General features: G+C 35.8%; 2 protein-coding genes and 1 long non-coding RNA gene across 11 annotated transcripts in view; 2 read left to right on the top strand and 1 right to left on the bottom strand.

Moving 5' to 3' along the window:
• Nucleotides 1-18,484, bottom strand: part of Obsc (Obscurin) — a 35,832-nt gene extending 17,348 nt beyond the window's left edge. For 2 of the 9 annotated variants that reach the window (XM_089173265.1, XM_089173269.1), the window contains exons 1-8: nt 7,075-11,666; nt 6,818-6,927; nt 6,329-6,487; nt 4,277-4,408; nt 4,014-4,184; nt 3,067-3,148; nt 2,880-2,975; nt 680-772 (exon numbers count right to left, since the gene is read on the bottom strand). In XM_089173265.1, coding sequence (XP_089029391.1) covers nt 680-772; nt 2,880-2,975; nt 3,067-3,148; nt 4,014-4,184; nt 4,277-4,408; nt 6,329-6,487; nt 6,818-6,927; nt 7,075-11,643 — 5,412 coding nt within the window. In that variant the 5' untranslated portion in view covers nt 11,644-11,666. Of the gene's footprint in view, nt 1-679; nt 773-1,284; nt 1,425-2,879; nt 2,976-3,066; nt 3,149-4,013; nt 4,185-4,276; nt 4,409-6,328; nt 6,488-6,817; nt 6,928-7,074; nt 11,667-15,676; nt 15,748-15,860; nt 15,938-18,327 lie in introns of those variants that run through there. The other 7 variants (XM_089173278.1, XM_089173287.1, XM_089173268.1 and 4 more) reach the window with 7 other exon arrangements.
• LOC149033598 (uncharacterized) lies at nt 11,804-17,936 on the top strand. The gene is made up of 2 exons (XR_016176918.1): nt 11,804-15,280; nt 17,423-17,936. It is a non-coding gene; the product is annotated as an uncharacterized LOC149033598 (long non-coding RNA).
• A 355-nt stretch (nt 18,485-18,839) lies between the features above and the next one.
• On the top strand, nt 18,840-23,552 carry LOC107068441 (uncharacterized). The gene is made up of 5 exons (XM_089173344.1): nt 18,840-20,643; nt 20,746-21,256; nt 21,382-22,897; nt 22,986-23,222; nt 23,305-23,552. Exons 1-5 carry the CDS (start codon nt 20,624-20,626, stop codon nt 23,550-23,552), a joined length of 2,532 nt encoding a protein of 843 aa, XP_089029470.1. The 5' UTR covers nt 18,840-20,623.
• The last annotated feature ends 1 nt before the right edge of the window (nt 23,553 follows it).

The raw sequence follows: 23,553 nt of genomic DNA, 5'->3' as shown, positions 1-23,553 counted from the left end.
ATATAAACACTTGTCACTTTTCACTGTTTTTCCAAGGCGATCACTCGAGTGAAATTAAAGAAAGGATAACGTGCCATGAAGATGACCTGTTTTTAGCTCGCTAAATTCGTACGACTTTTACGCCCACTCATCATTTATATTACCGAGCATAATATTTCCAGTCGTATTGCGATAATCTTTCACAATATTTGTGTTTTCAGTATGATAGATAAATAATGAAAGTGTTAATAAGAAAGAATATCAAAGAATAAAGTGAAATTAATCGATAAGTGATATATGAATATATACTATATACATATATACCTACGACGTATAATATATGTTGGTTGTATTAGAATTCGTAAAAAAAAAAAAAAGAAAAATCTACAGATATCAATAATTTCACCGGGAGACGTATTTTCAAGGCAAGGCAGGAAGTATTCTAGCGCCGTTCTATTTTAGTCAGACGCAATAAAATTTAGATATAAATATATATGGGACGTATGTATGCTCCATATTCAGTCGTGTTAGATCGTTTTGTTACTATTTTCATATAATCTATAATATCATACTTGGTATTATATCAAGTTGGAATTGTAATTCTAGCATTGTTTGAAAGAATCTTCAAGTATATGTTATGTTTGCATCGGAAGCTTTCAAAATCTACCACTTGACGCTTTAGCAAATCAATGAAAATTACCTTCAGTAGAAGCTGGTAGTCGTTTATGCGTTGTATCGGAAGCTTTAAATGTTCCGATACGCTTTTGTCGTCACCGAGAGTCTGGCTCAGTTCCTACAAAGAAAAAACGATATAAGTTAAAAAAAGAATCAAGCGACTGTTGAATTAAAACATTGTCTAATGCCAATTCGTGGAAGTAATTGTCATTACTTTTTTTTTTTCACTAATAAACGAATGATACAATTTATGATATAGCACTGAAAATATACAAATGAAAAAACTTTTAAACACTAACACAACGTTTCGTACACTCGGAAAAAGTAATCTCTAAAAGATGTGTTGAGCAGTAAACAAAAAAGAAAAGTTTGTAAAAATGTAGAATCTCGAATGAACAAGATCATTCAATGTTCACGTTCGTCACCGTAACTCGACACCGAGGTGACACGAATTTGGCGCAAACACGTGTATTTTTGGACGTGATTGGATTGTCCACAGACGAAAAACTACGCGCGAGTGTATTGGCTACCAAGACGCCAATTGACAGATAGTTAACGCATCTATGAGTTAGAGAGAAAGAGAGAAAGAGAGAAAGATGATCCCAATTTTGTATGAATTGAAGGACACACCTTGAAAGTTTGTTCCTAGCCGGTGTTTCGACGTCGTTTTCTGTGGCTGCTCGCAAACTGGATCATCGGATAAAACTTGGTTCCTTTCAGACAGACAGTCAGTGGTTACCGAGAAAAAGCCCAAGCCCCCACGATAGCTAGTTGGGAGACCAATACGGCCACGGCTATACTTAGACGCCGGATGGATGGATGGACGAACGCTTTGCAGAGTGACCACGCAGAAAAACGACAGCAAAATCGCACGCGAATCTTGAACGTTTTTACTCTTACTCACTTAACTCATTTAACTCATTTACTCCCTTGAATCTTGGTCGTCTGCAATCTAACCTAATAGATAGATTCCTAAAGAATTTTCAACCCCTCATTCCTATAATGAATCGTTTGAACAATTTTTAGAAGAATCGTCTAATTCATGAGTCTAAGAATATTGTTAAGAATCATTGAAAGAGAATGTCAAATACCCTATACCCTAGAAAAGAATAAGTGTAAACGTTGTTGTTTCCTTCGCCTACGCCATTACGTAGCTCGGTGACTCTTGAAGAAGTTCTTTCAAGTTTAGATTTAACGATGTTTCAACAAGTACCAAAATATATTTTTATCCTGTAATAACTAAACGAGAGTAAATAGAAATCTCTAAATGACTCATACGATCGTCCAATCGTTCAGGTAAAAAAGACAAAAAAACGAAACTAGTTAGGTAGGAGAGCTCGATTGGTCAATGGTCATTTATATTTCAAGGTCAATGACAAAAAAGACTGATAAGGCTTGACCCTAAATAGAAAGCAATGCAGTCTGCATCTGCAGACGATGAGATTTTATAAGCTATGAATCGATAAACTTTCTTTTCCTTTATTTCTTTTCTTTTGGTTGTACGTTCACCATCGGGCGCAACTATCGTGCGTTCGTAAGAGAGACGAAAGATGTTCGGCCTGTTAAGAATAAACTCAGCTATTTCGGGGGCTGGACAGACGCCTGCTTGGCCCCCGCCCGTTATATAATTGCAACATTTTCTCCAATCCATACTCCGACTCGATTATAGAGCGTGGGACGATTTACGCGTCACCTGTTTCTTCTTTTCCTTTTCTTTTTGGTTTTTTTTTTTTTTTTATCTTTTTCTATCAATTTTCAAGATTTCGTTAGATGAGGGAGGATACCATTAATCCAACTAAATTCGCGTAATCGAATATCTTACGTACGTGTGCATCTAAGAAACGAAATAAAACAGAGATCTGTCATTGTTATTATATTCGATAGATCAAAGATATCTCTCTATTTGTTTTTACATTTATATATATATATTAGCATTATACAATATTACTGTATATATGTGAGAAACGGCGCTAAGTATGAAAACTACTGGCAGAGATCATTTGTAACTGTCGAGTTTAAGAATTGATCTTTTAGCAAGCTTCCCTGCAAGCTTCCCTGTCACGACGCAGATAACGCGTTTGCTTTGTGCCAAATAGTTGAAGAGAGTAGAAATCTGTTTTATCCTTTTCAAACTACTTACTTTTGAATTCTTACAGAAACCTGCATTATCATTTATACGACTTTTCATTTTGTTTTTGTTTTTATTCTAATTAAATTAAACTTACCTCAAAGTATTCTCGTACTTGATCGTTCGTCTGAAGAAATTCCTGAGCAAGTGGTTCATCCCGGCAATAAGCTACGTGTTTGTCGAAGTCACGTTCCTTGAATTAATCAATGAATTTATTCAATAATTATTTTCTACGTTATTAAAACAGATATGTGTATATGTATTAAATTTTAAATAATACTTACAAGTCTCAAGAAAGTTTTTCCCAACATGCGTGGCTGATCCGCATAGTATTTAACACCCTCGATCAACACCCTGCCGAACGATCTAAGTAAGGCCGGAATTAATTTTCATGCCACAAAATCACTCCATGCCTACGTGCCTTTCATTTTTGCTTCTCGTAACATGAGTACAACATACTGCTCTATACAGTTTTTATTAAAAGGGTTTGTTTCTTTTTCTTTTTTTTTTTTTTTTTAATTCAAAATTGGGGCAAAGAAAAAAGGGCTTATAATTAGTCACAAGGGTCGTAGGGGATTGCAATGACAATCGTCACAAAAGCAAACTGAAATCTTGTTTGGTTCAACTTGTATAAATTAAATACGAATTTTGTGGTTAATACCGAGAGTGTGTCTTTAGATCTCGGAGATTTGTCATTTTTTTTTTATAATCTTTTCATTTTTGTATGATTTCCATAAGATTACGTTTGTTATTTTTAATATTATTTTATTGAACGATACAAATGAATGAATTTGTCAAGAATTATTATCAATTTTGAAACATAATCTTGAGGAAACATTTGGAATGTTATTTCATATTTCACACACCTAAATATATAGGTATATTTATTAAAAAATAAATTCACGTAAAAGACGTAAATACGATGACGAAGCCACACGTGCACAAAAACAAATTTCAAACATGGATATTCATTCGATTTGTTTCTCTACATACATGTTTTTCCTAAACTGACAATGAAAAATGTAAATTAATGAGTTTAAGTGTACGTGTGCTTTGTGAATGCTCGTGTAAAAAGTAGCTGTGTTCTTTTTGGCATGTTTCTATGATACTTTTACAAAATAACGAAATTTCAGTTTGTTTCGTGTATGATGGAGATGTTTTGAATAGAGTCGTGGTTGAATCTAAGAGATCCAAATTCAGATTGTACTTTATTTCAAGAATTTTTACGTACGTATTGTGAAAATCAGCAATTTGCTTGAGATTCGTAAAAATGATGTCTTTATTATCGCGAACTATACGTGGAACATCTGGATTGTCGAGAGGTTTCAAATAACGTTCAACGACCAATTGAATGTCTCTCCCAAATTCTTCTTCGGTTTCAACCAGTTCCTTTACCACTGCCCTATAAACAATACATTATAAGGAATAAAATTATGGTAAAAAAAAAAAAACAAAAAAAAAAAAAAAATAAAAGGGTAATTATAAATAACGTACTCTCTTCGATAATGAGAGTCCTCTGGTCGATTATGACCAATCATGGCGGAACTTTCCTCGCTGAGACTAGTTTGCATAAGTATGGACATTGGTAGCCATCCTTCTCTTCCATCTGCTGTACGAACGTACACTCTGCACACACGCAACAAAACATATCACATTTTCAACTAAGAAATAATATTTATGCATTATAATATATATCTATTGTACAAATGTATTATTCGATTAATTTTCTAAAATATTATCAGGATATTCCTATAAATGTCATATTTTCTTAGTTCGACTGAATGAACGATAATTTCTACACGTTTCGTGAGATAGTGCTACGAGTTAGTCACAAGATAAAAATATAATTCGGTGAATCCCACGCATCTGAAAGAAAATCTATCTATACTTTGTCCAATTTTGATGGAAATCATTCGTTTGCATCTATTTTTTGCAGTCATTGGATAGAAAATACTATTCGAAATAGTAACAATTGTAATGAATAATATTCACCGATGAAAATATTAATAGGATCAAAAATATCAATCGAAATTTCTAGACGAGGTGTAAAATTGGTTCGAAAGAGAACGACACTTTTTCATTTCTTTTTGGCAAGTATTTTCATTTTCTTTTGTACACTTGGAAATCTTCTGAGTTCTCAGCAGCAGCAGCAGCAGCAGCAGCAGCCATACATTTCTACGTAAATCCGTAGTAAATGGTTCGCAGCTCATTGAACGTCAACGTTGCCAGAATCAGAGGCGACATTTTAGGCTTGAACCTCACCTTTACCCTAATTTATTTTCAGAACTGGCCGATATTTATCCTTGCGCGGAGTCACTTCTTTTTGGCGAGCTAATATAACCCGAAACTCCTGCGTCTTCTTACAAGATGATTATGCAACTAGTCTCCTGCGCAATCGACTTCAAACATTCATTTTCATTGCTAGTAGCAATTATCTTTTAATAGATAAAGAAATGCATATCGTCTTGGACAATCCTATTATTGGATAGACAAGGCCGATATTTTCATATTATTTCAAGATTCAGTTTAACGACAACTAGGATTTTGTCTTATATTACACCTTCGATCAAAACTTTCGAGAACTTTGACGTTTTTCAAAAAGTATTCCTCCTTAAGTTATTATTGTTCTGGACATTTATAAACGGTTAGTCTTAATTAACGTCATTATAAATCAACTTCCCTGAATATATCTTTGTGCAAAGGAGGAAGAAATTGATATAGATTTGATTAAGTTTCGTCGACAAACACAATAACAATCTAATTTCGATCGACCGTATTAGTACGATTAAATAATTGCACTTATAATCCTCGGAATATTTTGTCTCTCTTGTGTGAAAATAATGGAAAATTTGGTGAAAAGTTGAAAGTTATCGTTCGCATGATGCCTTACGATAAGTTCGTTGACCTCAGAACGTTGAATGTAACGTTGGTCGTATGCACCTGTCGTTTCTACACATAACAGTTACTATTTTGATCGAGCAACACTTGCCTCGTCCGTTCGAGATTCGATTGGCAATTCATGTACCGTTTAAATTCACACCGAATTACTCATAAATTTTCAGTTAATTCACTGTCTACAAAGTACTTGCTTTAGGTTTCGATCCTCTCGTAGATTTTCTTCGTGATTGCACTTTTAGGTACGATCATATAGCCAATTAGATAGATAAATATGGAGATTGCTTTCAACGTTGCGTTCAACACATTTCTATTTCTTCTACTTTCCAGAATTATCATTTCCTCTTGCTTTTCATTCGGATTATTTGAGAATTATTCGAAAATTATTCGTAGAAATCTAGGAAGAGTGCTTTTTGCATTCATAAAACAGAGAACGATGTAATATTATTGAAGGAGAAGAAGAAGAAGAAGAAGAAGAAGAAGAAGAAGAAGAAGAAGAAGGAGAACAACAACAACAAAACGCAGCTGTTTAAACTACAATTCAAGCTATGTCATTAATGGGATTTAACGATGACAAGCATTTGGCTAGCTTATTGGAAAGTTCGATGAACAATTTCTTATCTTCTTTCGAAATGTCTTATTTAGCCTTACCTTTGGAGGCTACTGTCCGAGTTCGACCTCGAAATGCATCGTGCTCGTGGATCTGTATGCTTTCGACGTGGTCGAATGGACAGCTTGTGTTTTGCAGCAGAATTGTCCAATATACCGTAGATCTCACCAATTTCCAACTCGGGATCCATTCTCATTTTCCTACAACATCGTCAATCATTGGTCGGTCATAGAGCCATTTTGGCTCGATTTTCGATTTTTTGTTTATTTTTATGTTGAAGCAAGTTGCACCTTGACGATTGCAACAGAGGCGATTCCAAGCGATTAAGTATGCAGCCATGGTATTCCACTTGTTATATTTTTCTTTTTCATTTATTATATTTTTCATAGCAAATTTAGTTTAGTCAAATGCTCTAATCTCAAATTATCGATCTAATATAAATACAACACACACACACACACACACACACACACACACACAAGTTACAACACAATTTTCCATGCCAATTCGAAGATAAATGTTTCACTTACTTTGCATGATCGGCATATTCGAAAGCTTCCACGATATCACCAACATTCACCGTAAACCCATCGGTCTCGTCCGTGTAATCCTTTACGACGATGTAATTGTCCAATGGTTTCTGAAACGAAAAAAGATACGATTACTTGTATTATATTACATCCATTATTACATTGCTGATGAATAAGAAAGCTTTAATCATTCGAATATCTTTATAATAGGATATTTATTTTCTAAAATTTAAAGATAAAACGTCATGTCAAGTTACCATTCGTTCGTTACCATTCTCCTGACAGATACTGCTTAATTTCTTGAAGCTTGGTGTATTTTCTCTACTACCTAAAATACCGAAAGACCTATCTTGTTTCTGACAGAGTCCATTAGCTGAACCTTCGAGACTGCTAGTAATTGAAATTGTTCCGGTGAACGTAGATGTCATTTCAGCTTCGATATCTTCTTCTCTGGCGACGGGACAACAGTACATGGAAAAACGATGAGCGGTTGGCCGATTCAATCTGAGAGCTGAGAAAACGTGTAACGGCTCGAAATGGTGAATACCATCCTCGTCTAGAACAGTGTAAGCTACTTCTCCGGTCAATACTGATCTTGAGGCTTCTCTAGGTACAACGGCTTGCAAACCTTGTTTCAGTATCATAAAAATCGACGTTGGTTTGTGACTTCTTCTCATGAGAAATTCTTCCATGGCTAAACTATTGTCAGCGTGAAGTAACGCCGTTGGTACATCAACGGAGGATTGCAATGGTGCTTCTTCTGGAACTATCATCAGTGCTGCACTTTCTCTAACAAGCGTTCTAAGACGTGGATCCGTTCTGGCCAATTCCGGATCGCTACAGAGTTGTCCAAGAGCGCTCATAAAAGGTGGCCTCTCCTCGGCTAATTTTCTCATTACCGTCAACCTCTTCAACACGTCCAAAGTGACCCTGTCACTGGCCAAAGCACGAGTTGATTTTTCGTCACTGATCACGGCTAAAAGACTACTAGCCGTGCTGGACATTCCAAGAGCTCGAGCCAATCCCACAGCTTGAAGTAACATTTCTCGCACGTTGCTACCTTGTTCGTCGTTCAACAATTCTTTCACACGAAGTTCGCTAGATTCTCTAACAGCTTGAACAATAGCTTTATGTACAGTTTCGGCGGCATCTTTTTCCGTTGCTACACTCGCTACTTCTTCCGATACCTTCTGAAGTACTCGTGAAACCAATTCCGGATCGTTTCTCGATACCGTTCTGAAAGCCGATCCGATCAAATCCGTACCGTGTTCTTCTTCGAGAACCATGGATAATCTCTCGAGCACTACATCGTCTTTCAACGTTTCACCAACTATCGTAGACTTCAATATATCTACTTTATTATTTTTCGAATCGTCCATTAATTCTAACATTGTACTTTGGCAAAGTTCGCTTCGGTTTTGCGGAATTAGGAGAATGCGAAGAACATTCTCTACCGATTTTTCCATATTCTCATCTTTCTGTCGTAGCAATACATTAAATGCTTCGGTAATCGACGAATAAACCAAATCTTGTTTCGCGTTTTCGTTATCATCCGATGAGTTATTGGTAAGCGCTAGAACGGCAGACGCCATAGCTGTTTTAATCGCATCTCGTAGCCATTCGTCATTCGTCTTTTCCTTTACACCATTCATCATGATCGGCGATTTAGTGCCATTCGTCAAACCTATCATTTCCGATCGATTTACATCTCGCTCTTGCTGTTGTGCTATATTTTTTGCTAACTGCGCCACGGTAGAAACTACCTGAGCCATTTTGACAGCAGCATTACCGTGTAACCCAAGTTTCTCTGCCATAACCAGAGCTTGCTCCAAAGCTACAGCTTTCGGATCAACGTCGACGTCAACCGCAGGTAAATTTGTCAAGACCTTTCTACCAACCGATAAACCAGCTTCTGACAATTGTCTTAACATTCTAGCATCTATGCTACTCTCTCCGTGATTTAAGTTATTATATGGATTGTAATGCAAATGATTTGGTCTGAGAAGACGCAATTCTTCGGGAGTAACTTCGAATCCTTGAACAGAAAATTCTACTTCGCCTTCCGGTGTATCGGTTAAATCCGGTGCTACGAAACGTGGACCTTCTTCCGTTTGGACGATTTGACCCGATACAAAAGTGATACCAGACTCTCCTGATTCCACAACCCGTCCTGGAACAAATCTAGGTCCGTCTGGAGTATCGACGACTTGTCCAGGTACGAAACGAGAACCTTCCTCTTCCGTAGAGATCACTTGACCTGGTATAAAAGTTGGCCCAACTTTTGTTTCTACAATTTGGCCAGGTACGAATCTTGGTCCGTCGACCGTTTCCACGGTCTGTCCAGGAACGAATTTTTGTCCTGTACGTGTTTCAACCATTTGTCCTGGAACGAACTTTGGTCCACCGCTCGTATCGACCACTTGACCCGGCACAAATTCTTCTCCCTTTTCCGTCATTACTATTTGACCAGGAAGAAAACCATCTTCCGTCATAACACCCGGTACGAATCGTGGTTCATCTTTTCCGCCACGTACCAATTGTCCTGGAACAATTCTTTTACCCTTTGGTAAATTTCTCGTGCCTTCTGGAATAAATTCAACGCCGAAATCCGTTTGGACCATATGTCCAAAAATTTCTCTCTGATCGGACATCGAATTGCCGTTAGCTGTTTTCGGATCTATCGGTATTCCCACTGGTCCTGCTTCCGTTAGAACAACTTCGTCAAATTTACTAGCAGCAGCAAATTGAAATCCTTCTTCGGTGAGTATAGTTCGTCCTGGAACGAATTTCTTCCCATCTGATTCTTTCGTAATTTGTCCTTCGACAAATTTTGGTCCTTTCGGTGTATCCAACGTCATACCTGGTACGAATTTAAGATCATTTTCAGATTCCTTGATGACTCCAGGTACGAAGTTAATCTCTCCGGAATCTTCCGTGACAAATTGACCAGGAACGAAATGACTACCTTGCGGTGTTAGCACCGTCTGACCAGGTACGAACTTTGTTTTACCCGTCGAAGATTGTACGCTCTGTCCTGGTACAAATTCCCAGTTGTCGGAATTTCGAACGCTTTCTCCTGGTACAAACATTTGTTCACCTTGATGATCCGTAATCGTTTGCCCAGGAACAAATTTCAAACCATCCGGAGTGGAAATCGTTTGTCCAGGAATAAAATATCCATTATCGGCTACTTGTCCGGCCACAAACTTTGGCCCTTCGTCGGTCAATACAGTTTGACCTTGCACGAATCTACTACCATCCCTATTGTGAAATGTTTGTCCTTGAATAAATTGCAAGCCCTGTTTACTCGTTGGCAACATTTGTCCAGCGATGAAAGACGGTGTCTCTAAGCCATTTTGTTCTTTAACTTTCATTATTTGACCAGGAATTAAAAGTGGTCCATCAGGCGTGTTCACAGTAAAACCGGGAACGAATACAGGGCCTTGAGGTGTTTCCAAAGTTTGCCCTGGGACAAAAACAGGACCTGTTGGAGTTTCCACTGTTTGTCCTGCGATAAATCTCTGTGCACTTTTGATATCTAATTTAAGACCTTTTACTTTGTGCATCGTAGTTTTTTCACCGTTATTGATTTTCTCTATTAAAGCAGGAATTTCCTCAACTCTGGGAAGACGTTCGAGTGCCGTCTCGCCAGCTTTCGTGAACTTGGCATTTACATTGGATGTAGCTTTCAAGTCGTTAACCGAAATATTCATGACAGCGGATTCTAGAGCAGGTTCGGATTTTATTTTCAAAGGTGTCAGCGGTTTTACTATTGAGATAGCTTCGAATCCACCGGTGTGTTCAGAAATTGGCGAAGTACTCGTTAGCTCCGTACATTGTTCAAACGTATGAGATTCTATCTTAATCGGAGTAGGTAGCTTATTTATTATTGCTATACTCTTAGATGAAATCGTATCTTTCTGAAACGTACTCAAGTCTAAGGATACTGGGAAAGTGTTAATCGAATCCTTCAACGAATTAGTTGTAGCAATTATATTACAAGCTCTTAATCTTGCAGCTTCTAAATCAATTCGTTTCCAATTTTCGTGTTCTTCTTCAACTTCCTCCTTAACGCTTCTTAATTTAAGATGTTTCGCCTTTTGAAGTTCCTCTTCCTCGGCAGCTTTTTCTTTTTCCTCAAAGATCTTCTTCGCGTAACTAAGACCAGCTTGTCTTTTTCTCTTGCGTTTCTTAGCTTCATTCTCGATTCTTTCGCGTTCCTTTAGGACTTCCTCATTTGGTCCAAGACCATCAAAAAGATTGTCAAAGTCTTCCAAATTCTTAAAGTCAACCGATACATTTTTCCCTTGTTTCAGTCTCAAGAGTACGGTATCGCAGTCTCGAGATAACATGACATCCTTGACATCTCCGTCTCTTACAGCAGCTTCCAATCTCGCCGGAAAAACTAAACTGCATCTTCGTTCTTCGACCGTGTAAACAAATTTGTAATCTTCCTCCTCGACCATTGGCTGTTTCCTACCTAGCAAATCTCTCAATGCTCTCTGTTGTTCACTTTCCCCTTCAAGTATCGGAAAGACGTAACGAAAATCCTTCAAAACTACGTGCTTCTTCTTTTCCCCGAGTATCAGACCAGCAGTATAATGATGCGGACCAAAACCGGCAGCATTAGTGATCTTACATTTAGACTTGTCGTGCGAATGAACGCCGAGAAGTACTGGAATGTAATGATGTGTCGGAAGCCCATAAGATTTACCGGTTATACGACAAAAGCGTTTAGCATCTGCCGGACTGATGGGAGGTAACAAGGGGAAATAATTTGGCTTGGGGAGGCCCCTGCTCCTCCCCGTGATCCTACAAAATGACATTTTTGTCCTTCCTCTTCTACGATCTATCCAACTTTGTTTTTTTTTTCTTCTCTTTAATTTTTATCTTACGATCCTAATCTCGGGGACCATCCATCGATCGTCATTTTTGAAATTATCCATAACGACTTTTCCAATTCAATTTCTTTGAATTTTCTTTGCCCAACGATTATTCCGATCGTTTCTTTTGTTTTTCTTGGACGAGCTTTCCTCTCTGCCACGTTGAAAAAAGAAAGAGAGAGAGAGAGAGAGAAAGAGAGAAAGAGAGAAAAGTTATTTCTCCCAACTGGTCTGGTAGGAATACAATCCGGTGAATGATCTCGTACTATCTGCTGCTGCTGCTGCTGCTGCTGCTGATTATTTTTACCCTTAACTTTTCTTCTCCACCCACACTCAATACATTCTCCTATCTTCCTCGTGTTTCTTTTTTGCAATTTTTTACATCCGTATAAGCAATCGAGTTAAAATGCAAGTAAAAGACAGAAATGAGAAAAAGAAGGAATGAAAATTTGGACAAGTTTGCCACACGAAGGAGAAGAGTGGCGCGTCGCGTCGCGTTTCGAGTTTATTTTTACTTGTGCGAAATGCCTATGAGGATTCCGTCGATGTTCTTGCCTTCGTCTTTCTCTGGTAAACGGCCAATTCTTTCATTTACACGTGAGAGAGAAAGAGAGAGAGAGAGAGAGAAACAAAAAAAAGAAATGTTTGCTTCGACAAGCAAACGTTGTTCTTGTACTTTCTCTCGATTACTCTCCAAGCTCGAATCTTCAAATGTTCTCTCTTTGTATTTTCACTTTCACTTCTTCTAAGTCCTCCAATAACTCATCCAGATCCGATTGGCAAAGGTGCAACAAATAAATTTACGACGAACGTTTTCTCTTTAAGTTTTGTATTTATCGTGAATTTATCGAACACCGTTTAATCAAATTTGAAATAGTCAAGAATAACGATAGAGAAGTATCCGCTCACTTTTAACTAAAGCTCACAAAGCAACACCCCCGTCGTACATCTATTTTCATGCCAGTGCACTGCACTCTTTCCCTCTCTCTCTCTCTCTCTCTCTCTCTCTCTCTCTTTTTCCTACCTCTCTGTCAAAAGACTTTTCCTCCGAACGTAAAACCATACATAAATACTATAAGTATTTTCATGATCGTTTAACAAAAAAATGACATTTCAATTGTCGTTTAAAAAGCAAAGAAAAAAAGAAAGAATAATGCAATTTATTAAGAATTTCTCCAGACGAATTCGAGTACTCATATTCGATGAGTCATTTCGATATTGATTCGATCGATTAAATAAAAAAAAATATATGCATATATGTATATATGCATTTGTCGTTATTAGCACGCGAACGTCAAACGTTTATCTTGGATAAAATTCACGGGGCATCTATAGGATGTTAAATTTTTGTTTTTGATCTTTCTCTCTCTTTCTCTCTTTCTCTCTCTCTCTCTCTTTCTCTTCGAAGTTGTTAGTTGTTCTCGAATGAAGGATCAACGACACAAAGTTTGCACCGTTAGTTCGGAATAAACGTATTACGATTCGCGGCTAACGCTAGACTACTACTCGATGTAGGAGAAGTGGCTAAAGAGCCGTTTGCGCGACCAAACTCTCGACTCCCCACGAACAGAAATAGCTACCCTTCTTACACTTCTCCAATACAACTTCAGAACTCTGAGTTACACCGAGCTCAAGCCTTTTCCTATCCTATTTTCTCCTCCTCCTCCTCCTCCTCCTCCTCCTGCTCCTCCTCCTGCTCCTCCTCCTCCTCCTCTTACACATTTCTCTTAATTTAAACGAGAACATTCAACTAATTCTTATGTATTATCTTGTGCAACCCATTATCTTCTTATCTCACAACAACCAATTCCGATTTTTTCTCAATTCAACGAATTTTCCACTGACATGATAGGAGGGAATTTTTTTGCGAATATTCAATAGTATTATTCGATCGATGTTTAGGAAAGGTTTTTTGAAATAAGGGCAATATTGGTGTTGGGATATTTTCAGCTTCGTACTCGTTATACCCACGTGCATTGGAATCATCAACGTGTGCCCCTTTTCTGTATTTAGGAACGTTGCGTCATTATTTCATATAAAACTTCAATTTCGAGAACGTACCGTCCAAATAAAAAAATTACGTTTTATTAGTTAGTTTCGATGGGTTAAAGGTATCGTAGAATCCGATATAAAGATATAATATAAAGGTATCACCGATATTGTATTCATTATTAATGATTACAATTTCACACCCTGGTTAAAGAAATTCTAAGGGAAAATCATTAGCACCATTTCTCGACCATAAAACAATCGTATTGTTTCGTTTTGGTAGTTAAACGGGTCTGAAATAAATTCGCGACGCATTGTTGGCATACCGAGACATGGACGATAAACTTTCAAATGGGAATTATTTCAATACGGTTAGTTGTATATTTCGATCATAATATATATATATATATCGATAACATTTAAGAGAGTGAACAAAATTTGTCATAAAACATTACCGCTAAACGATTTGTGCTATGATCCATCCTTTTGATTTATCACGATAGTCAAGGTTGACTGATTTATTAACACTCCTATAACTGTATTGTAGTATTGTTGAATTTATATCTGACAGAAAATTCTAAACAACGTTACATTTAGCTAATCCAAAAGACAATTCGTAGAAGATCATTTTTTGATAAGATTCATTAATATTTTTATCAACTAACAGTCATAGAGAATAAAAACAATGAAAATTCGCGTGACAAAAGTAAAATTATCTAGCGAAACTTTTCATCGTTCAATTGTAAATCATGATGATTTACTTGCATTACCTAGACGTTAAGATGTTTCTTTGAACAGGTCTATGAGTGGTATTGGCACATTCAAAGAGTCCGGTGATACGTGGATTTGATGTGCTGCCAAACTCACTGATCTCCGTCCGGATGAGTTCAATAAGTTACCAAGACAATGTCATTTATTTTCTTTCTATCGCGAGCTCGGAAATCTTTGAATCATTGACACATCCATCTTTTACTTTCACACACACACACCAGCAAATATTTTATCTTGACCATTTTTTAACTGAGCCAAGTCAAATTTGCAAAATACACATTTCATAGATTAATCTTTGAGAGAAAAGAGAATTTGAAAATAATTGTAGGACAATTTTTAAGTTAGGTCAAGAGTAGCCGAAAATGCATTGTGCATATGTAGAATCGTTGCGACATTGAAAGTTTATCACGGTTTAAAGACGTCGCACTTTCTTTCTTATTTTCTACTCATTTTCTGACACACGACGAAGAATTACTGGCACAAAATCTACATTTTTGACGTCCAGCCAAAACTGAACAACTATACTGGACGATATTTCTTCTTCCTCTTCTTCTTCTTCTTCTTCTTCTTCTTCTTCTTACGGTCTGACGAAGAAATCAATTTTCACATTCATAAACACGATACTAGATCTACGGTATATGTTCTTTCGATGATTTTGTGGTTACAATGCATTCAATCATTTTATATTTATGGTATATACAAGTGCATAGAAAATGAATGATCCTGTAAATGAAACAACGATCGATATAAATTTAAATGTAATATTTGAAAGAAAGAAAAAAATGAAATCTGTACTGGTGTAATTGAAATGACGTTGTTGGTAAGTTCTCGTACTTTTTCTTCCCCGGTAAGAAACTTTGGCATCAAATCAGATATTTTCTATCTAACTACGCGCCACTCTACAGTTTTAGTTTAATTTAGATGATCTTATCGTGACGCAATGGTATTTAACGTCTTTTTCTTTTCCCTTTTTATCAACTGTTTTTTTATACCATTTTTAATTTTTTCCTCTCACCCAACCTACGCGATAACCAATTAACGCGAAATGTTTCATGCCAGTGGAATAATTATACTTCCTTCGTCGTTTGTAACTATTATTTACTTTGTTAATTGCAAATCGAGATTAGTAATAAAGATCGTGACGTATGCATGCAATATTTCAATTATACGCTATTATGTCATTTGTAAAAAAGACAAAAAAATGGACACTGCTCACCCTAAGTGTCGATCTTCTTTCTTGGATTCTTGATTCACTCGCTACGATTTTGCTTACTTCCACCGAATATTCTGAAATAATTCAACGAGTTTTTATGATTCCTGTGAATTTTTTTATTATGTTTATAGGAGAAAGAAATATATAGCTTACGGCTATCGATAAGAATTGTAAAAATATCAATTACCTTTTTTCCTTTTCGAAGTTACGCTTGTAATTGATCTGTTGTAAGCCATTTTATAGATGCTGAATTACGTCATTATTCTGTAATACAAAACATAATATATATGTCAAATATTTTTATTTCAATAATATTTGCAAAAAGATTATTCGCATTCCAATGCATTGATCCTTATTTTTTTTTACAATTAACATTTTCGCGCGGTTGAAATTTAAAATTTGTTACAGTGCTGCCATCTGAAGTACCCGCTAAGAGAACAACGTACATTCAAATTCATATTTCTGCATCTTCCGTAAGATAAATTGGAAAGTTTCTTTTTAGTTTGATCGCGATGTGGTAATTTACCGACTATTCAAATCATCAACGAAATATGCAACGATTCTATATTATCGATAGAATATTTCAAAACTAGCACGAAAATTTAAATCTAACATTTCAACTAATTCACTTCATTGTAACTACGAGAATAAGATATTTGTTGTATGAATCATATCCTATTAACAAATTGGCTCTTCTTCGTTCTTTCGTTATTGTTAGATGTAGAATCGATTGAAAACACGTGTTACATTACGAACAAGATAATTAAATAGTTTGACGATGATATGAATCTCATTAAATCGCAATCGAGCTCATGTGCAAGATATAAAAATAAATGAAAATATGCAATAGCTGAAAACATTGTTTTTTTTTGGTTTTTTTTTGTTTTTTTTTTGTCTTTTTCCATTGTCAAAGTTAACCACCAAATAGGATAATAGCTGTGAAACAAAATAGCAAAAGATAAAATAAAGAGAAACGTTAGAGACGTAGAGATTGGTGAAAGTGGCGTCGGTGGATCAACCTTTGGTTTGAGCAAAATCTATTTCCGACACGTAGGAACCCGTATTCGTAGCTCCGATTGGCTGGCCCGCTAACTGAACACGCAGGGTTGGCCGCATTTTCTTGTACTTTCCCGTTAATCGGGTCACTTCCGCCATCGATTTCTATGCACCAATCGAAAATCTTCAATACCCACGAATCATGGAATTGCGGGAGAATATAAATAAACCGGAAGCCGTAAAAAAGAAATGATTTTTTTTCCAAACGATCGAACGAGATGAATTTTCATGGATAACGAGGAACTTTAATTATGGAATATGCCTACGCAGATCGTAAACTTAAACTCCCAGACACGCGCGTCCTTTGAAATCGTCTAAAGAAAATATACTTCTGTCGAAAATACCTAAACTATTTATCGACGATATCATCGTTCGATTTGCTGGCATCGATAAGTCCCTGCTTTGCCTTTATTCGTCACCTGGCACGACAACAAATTCTTTATCGGGATCACCTAGTAAACGACTGCTAAACTACTCTATTACCTATTATTTCAACCACGCTGCAAATTAATACAAAAACATCATTAATTGTAACATATAATTAGGGAAAAAAACGCAAAGATCATATTTAATTGTTTGCAAATAGGATTTGTTGAGACAAGCAGCGAATTTTACAGCGAAGATAAAGTTTTACACGCTGGCAAGTAGTAACTAGAGTTTTGTGATTCTAATGACTAATACTTTGTTGTTTAGGAAACAGAGAAGCTAAAAACTTGGCCTTCGTATGACTGGACCCACGGTTTGATTCACTGGACGCTTGACTTTCAGAAACTGTGCCAGGAAAATAGCGCGCAGCTATTTTACGAGGCACCTTGAGCACGTAACACAGAATTTCATTTCGAAGCGGAGTTACGCATTCTGTGTATATTATGCGGTGTCACATGCGTGTCAATCCGTTAGTCGATACAACCAAAAGTCTTTTTGCCTTTTTTCATTCGAATCTTATCGATGAAACAAAAGTCTAATTTGATTCCATTCAAATAGTATCAATCGATGATCAATATTTTAACATAAGTACATATTTTTAAGTAATCTGAGAGAGATATTTTTAAATAATCTGTTGACATAATCTTGGACGCTTTGTACAAAATACAAATAACTTGAAAAATGATCACGAGTTATATGATTTAACAAACATGTTTCTAAATATTGATCATATTGTGGAAACAAAGATGTTTCTAATTTAAAAATAAAATAAATAAAAGAATGGTCAGCATTCATCAAAGAGAGAGAGAGAGAGAGTGAGAGAGAGCGGCGTTATACGAAACCGAAACTTTTTTAAGCTTTAGACTCATCGAAAGGGACATGGCGAGAAAAGGCGAGACGATCGAAGGAGGATCTGCGATCTTTCGACGTTCCGTTCACTAACATCGGAGGTAGGCACGATTTTCGAATGCCGCCTTAATGCGTTCGACACTTGCACAACAGACGCGCGAAAATAGCCGCGGGAGAGGGGCTTACACGACGGGAACAAATAAAAAAAAAAAAAAAAAAAAAAGGAACAAAAAATCCGAGAGAAAAAGATAGACGAAAGCAAAGAAAAACGTGTTTTACAATGACAAATAAAACATTGAAATAAGAAATGAAACACGACTCACCTATATACAATAATAATCTCTTATTTATTTCCCTTTTTTGAAGCACTCACTTCGATGCACTTATCTCTTTATCCAAATTTTATTAGATCAATTCGATTACTTTTTTCTTTGCCCACGTTCGAAGGATTTAAAAATGTAAAAATGTGTATTTGAGCGTTTCGTTTTACTCGAGGGGGGATCGTTTCTCAAGGGGAAATGATGAAAAATTCTGCTAAGTGTTGAGAAAAATAAAATAGAGAGAGAGAGAGAGAGAGAGAGAGAAATAAAGAAAGATCACTCTACGGACGATCGATCGGATTTATCGTTCGGCGCTTTGCGCTCGGAATCCTCGAATAAATTCACCGAGGTGGTAAGGAAGCCAGCCGGCGGCTATCTCGAGACTGCTACCAATGCCAGAGCAGTAAGGCGTCGTGACGCCCTCCACGCTTCTCTACTACCTCTTCTTCTTCTTCTTCTTCTTCTTCTTAGCTTCGTCGTCGTCGTCGTCGTCGTCGTCGTCGTCGTCGCCGTCGAAATTTGTCCTCTTCACCATTACAGCTTTTGTCGTCGTTTTACTCTTTACCCTTTGGTATCCTCAAACTCAGTCAAATTTCATTCTCACCCTTTTCTTATTTTCAACTACTAATACGATACATATATTTAATGTAATTTCAAACACACTTTGGTAGTTAGCCATTTGATTAATGCGCACGCAAGGAATAACCATTTTCGTAACTGGCTAACAAGAACGTGTCTTACTTAATCCAACTTACCAGGTGTCAACATGTTTATTATAATGATTTTATTTGTCTAGAAATGATTATTAAATGAAATGAATGAAGAAATCATGGATGGATGGGTAAATCCATCCAAAAAAAAAAGGATTATTATGGTTTCTTGACCGACCAGTTAAGATAGTTTGCTTGTACCTTACAATTAGCTAGTTCTAATAATAATCAATGCTCCCCTATCTCCAGGGATTTCACTTCGACTCTGCACCATCGATACATACGTTGTCTTTTGCTAAGTTTTTTTTTTTCTCAAGACATGATCATTTCAAGCTGGTACTGACCAATCATGTCTTCTCCTTTTTCAAGCCTGTTACCGAGTTCCACCAAGCACCGATGCTACTTCGACGGTTCGTCTTCTTCGAGAATCTATTTGTGTGCAGATTCAATTTTAATACATTACATACACGCATACACAGAATAGATGTATAAATATATATATATATATAATTTATGAGAAGAACATTTCCTTCGATATATCTTCTTCCTTCTGTATATATGTATATGCATTTCTAAATCTTATTCGTGTACAATTTAAGATTACTTAAAGTGTATGATTGTGAGTTGATATAATACCAAATCGAATTGACTCTCGGGCAAAAATAATTTATTCATATGTATTTATACATCCACGAAGTATATATTTAAAATTTAGAAATTGATCTAACATCTTAGAGATCAACAAATTTCAAGATGCATATATGCATAACTTAACAGAACTTAAATGACGCTGCGTTTATCGTCATCTGCCATATGTTTCAAGATTGCTCTACTCTTCAAGTAGAGTTTTTTTATACGAGATAGCTTAAATGTTCGATTATACTAATTGCATTAATAAAAGTTCATACATATGTGTCGCTTATTATCATAATGAAGAAAATAAACAAGTTTATAATTTGAAAAAGTTTGAGAATGAAGTTTGATTTTAACCGACATATTAAGGGTTGACATAAAACATACCAAGAGTTGTATTCGCATCTCTTTTACGTTGTCTATAGGGCTAATTGTAAGTACGATAGCTCGGTGTATGACATTTATACGTAATATTCGACTAATTGAGGCCGACGCGTGTACTTGGCATTGGCCCAAGTCTCCTTTGATCGTACATAGTAGATCGGTCGGTAGACTCTACGAGAGAATTGTATATATAAGTACACATGTACGATTTGTGCGACGAAATTAAGCGTCCTATCCTCTCTTTTCTTCTTCTTCTTCATCTTCTTCTTCTTCTTCTTCTTCTTCTTTTTTGTATTTCACCCCTGTGATTGCTGACACTCGCACGGTGGGTTTCCCTCGAAGAGGACTTTGTTTGACAAATTAACAAATTCTAATTTATCCAAGTGAAACAATTGAAAATATGAATATTTTTGTAATCAAATAAAAGCATAACGTTAACCCTACATCGTATATGTAATACAATTGACAGTACTGAAATTCTGTCATGTAGACGACAAAACGACGTCGTTTTTCAGTTTAGAATCAATGGACCACGAAATCGATGATACGATTTGTCACAACCTCTTGGAGGAATGCAGCCAAGCTTGTTCAGGTAATCGAAACCTGTTGATTCATTTACCATACGCATGCTTCAATTTTTAATAATATTAGGTTAATGTAAAAAAAAAAAAAAATAAAAATAAAAAAATAATAGATTTGTGACGATGATTGCACTACTGGTTAACGTGTCTTGCATCCGGGACGATCTTAAAAATAGTAGAAACGTTCAATCAAGGGAAGCCAATCTGATCGTTCGAAATTCGAGAAGACAACATTCGGATTTGAAAATGGAAAGAGCTAATAAGATCAGACAGACACGAAATGAAAAACAACACGAAGAAGAAGAAGAAGAAGAGTATACGGATAAAGTTAGGGATTTCGATGACACGCATTTCGATTCGAGATTGACTGAAGAGAACAAACTGGCAGAGAAATTTGCTAAGGATGCTATGAAGTCTCTAAAGATGCAAGAAACCATAAATAAACTCGTGAATATCGGATCCTCTTCTACTGATACGTATTTGCAACTTTCCGTAGAAGAAAATAACACACGTAAACCTATTCTAAAATCGAAGCATAAAGGAGGAAAGAAAAAAAAGCGAAAGAAACATAGACATAGACGTCGTCGTCGAAAACCGCGATGGTCTAAAAATGCATCTGCCAAGGTAGGTAAGATTTCATTATTTCTTTCATATTATTGAATCAATTTTATTATCCTTATTTCACACAAACTTATTTCAAACAAATTTCATAATATAAGTTTGAAAAATTGACGAGTTTATTCATTCAGGCAGATTACGACACTAACAGAAAAAACGATCTTGTGAAAGAGAAGTCTAGAAAAAAAATGTTAAAATCTAATATTAATTTGAAAAATAAAATGAAAAAAGCGTTATTCAAAAAAGTACCTAACGATATTAAATATAAAAGTGATAACGTAACAGTCATTATTGATGTAGAAGATTACATCGATGTGACTCAATCCACAACTTTGAATACGGAAAAAACAACAATTTCTATTAAAGTGACAAATAATATTGAACGAAATGATGAAAAACAAAGTATGATAGAACGATTGATGAGAACGACAACGAAAAATCCAACGAAGCCAAATTCTGGTGATCAAGGAGCTGAGTATTCCGAATATTACAATGATATTAATGATGAAGTTGAAGAGGAAATTGAAAAAAATCCACGTGCTCGATCTATTCGTCAAAGTTTTACACCAAACAACAATAATCCAATATACTTTCAACCAGAACAATTATTATCCTCGAAAAGAATGTTTCCAAAAATTAGACCTAATCGAAATTTGAACGACGATTTCTACTCATCCGATGAAAATATTCCACAATATCAAACCGAAAAGGATCCTAAATTAAATGATTTTCATTTTGACGCAAATTCATTACTTTTACAATCAAGTGGAGATCAATATAATTTACCGTTAGATACAAGTGATAAAAATGTATATAACAATTATGGATTTAATTTAGGACAAGAAGAAAATGATTTAAATAATTACGGTTCATTGTTGCAAAAGGACACGGATAAATATCTTTATCCTTTAATCGATAATAATCAAGAATATTTAATGAATAATCAATTTCAATTACATTCCGATGAGATTTCTACACCTGAGATTAATAATAATAATAATGAAGAAGAAAATATGTATGAAGTAAAAAATCCAATAAATATCTATTCGGAGCCGTACGAAAAAAGTTTCGTTTTACCATCGGAACAACAACAATTACATTACGTACCGGTACATAAAAACAACAAGTATCTAGAAAATCGTTTATATCTCGAGAATCCTTATAAAAAACAACATTTCAATAATACAGATACATTAATGGATATTAACGACAATTTATATCACCCGTTACATAAAATCGTAGACACATCGTCGTCGAAGAAACATTTTCGGCCTGTAGAACAATTCTTAAATCCTGTTTATCTTAATTCCGAGGAAAAATGGAATAAGCAAGATGAATCTAATGATGTGAGAACGTTGAACCAACAAATGAATAGACGTGGACTTCAAAAGAGAGTGAACAACATGATGGATAGAACGCACATTTATGACCAGTCACCAGCTGTAAGAGAAAATCAATTTCTAGAGCTAAGAAACGGTATTAGAAATCGAAATTCCGTTGAAGAGGATGTTGCAAATATGCGACACGTTAATATTGCTGCTACTGTTAACGAAACTAAAGAAGTTGCTGATCAAATTCTCAATAGAATTGTCGACGAATTAGAAGAAATTAAAATGGGTAATACGAAAGATCAAAGTCACAACGAAGGTATATTTTTACATTAAACATAAATTCACATTAAATTAACATTAAATTAACATTAAATGGAGAATTGGAAACTATTGGTTGTTTTTAGGTTTACCGTGCAAACTTACAGGATCGTGGGTGACAAATAAAGCTGGAGTGAGATTAGATATGAAAGTTTTCAATCAAAGTATAATAGTAACTTTGGCAAATCTTATACCTCAACCTATACATGTAGGACTTTTAAACACGACATGGAACGTAACAGGATATGCGCCATTCAGACTTGGTGGACCTTTTTCTTTACTCGCTTATGACAATCATACCAAAACTTTGGCTATTTTTGTTGGCAAGTAATCGTATTGAAATCTTTTTCTAACAAATCATTTCTTAATGTAATTTTCATTAAAGATTCATTATATTAACTGTAGGTTCTTGCAAAGTATGCCAAGGAATCGATACGATCCAGGGTGTTTGGTCAGTCTCACATGAACCAAGAGATTGTCGAAATTTTCAAATGGCTATTGGAATATTTAACGACATATTCCGAAGAACTAAACTTCTTACAGCGATACAGGAAAAGAAGAAGGCTATTCTACAAAGTTTAATAAGAAACAATACCAATACAACTTTAGATAACGTTACTCCAAAAATCGAGAGCGAAAAAAACAATACATAAA

The sequence above is a fragment of the Polistes dominula genome, unplaced genomic scaffold (genome assembly GCF_049000335.1).
Source record: "Polistes dominula isolate Pdom_NZ unplaced genomic scaffold, Pdom_raw_medaka contig_28, whole genome shotgun sequence".
Classification (NCBI taxonomy): Eukaryota; Metazoa; Arthropoda; class Insecta; order Hymenoptera; family Vespidae; genus Polistes; species Polistes dominula.
This window is presented reverse-complemented; position numbering and strand designations above follow the sequence as displayed.

Coding starts and splice junctions, on each gene's coding strand:
- LOC107068441 (XM_089173344.1), top strand. CDS start 20,624: ATGCAGCCAAGCTTGTTCAG. Junction 21,257..21,381: donor CTAAAAATGCATCTGCCAAG/GTAGGTAAGATT, acceptor TTATTCATTCAG/GCAGATTACGACACTAACAG. Junction 22,898..22,985: donor AGATCAAAGTCACAACGAAG/GTATATTTTTAC, acceptor GGTTGTTTTTAG/GTTTACCGTGCAAACTTACA.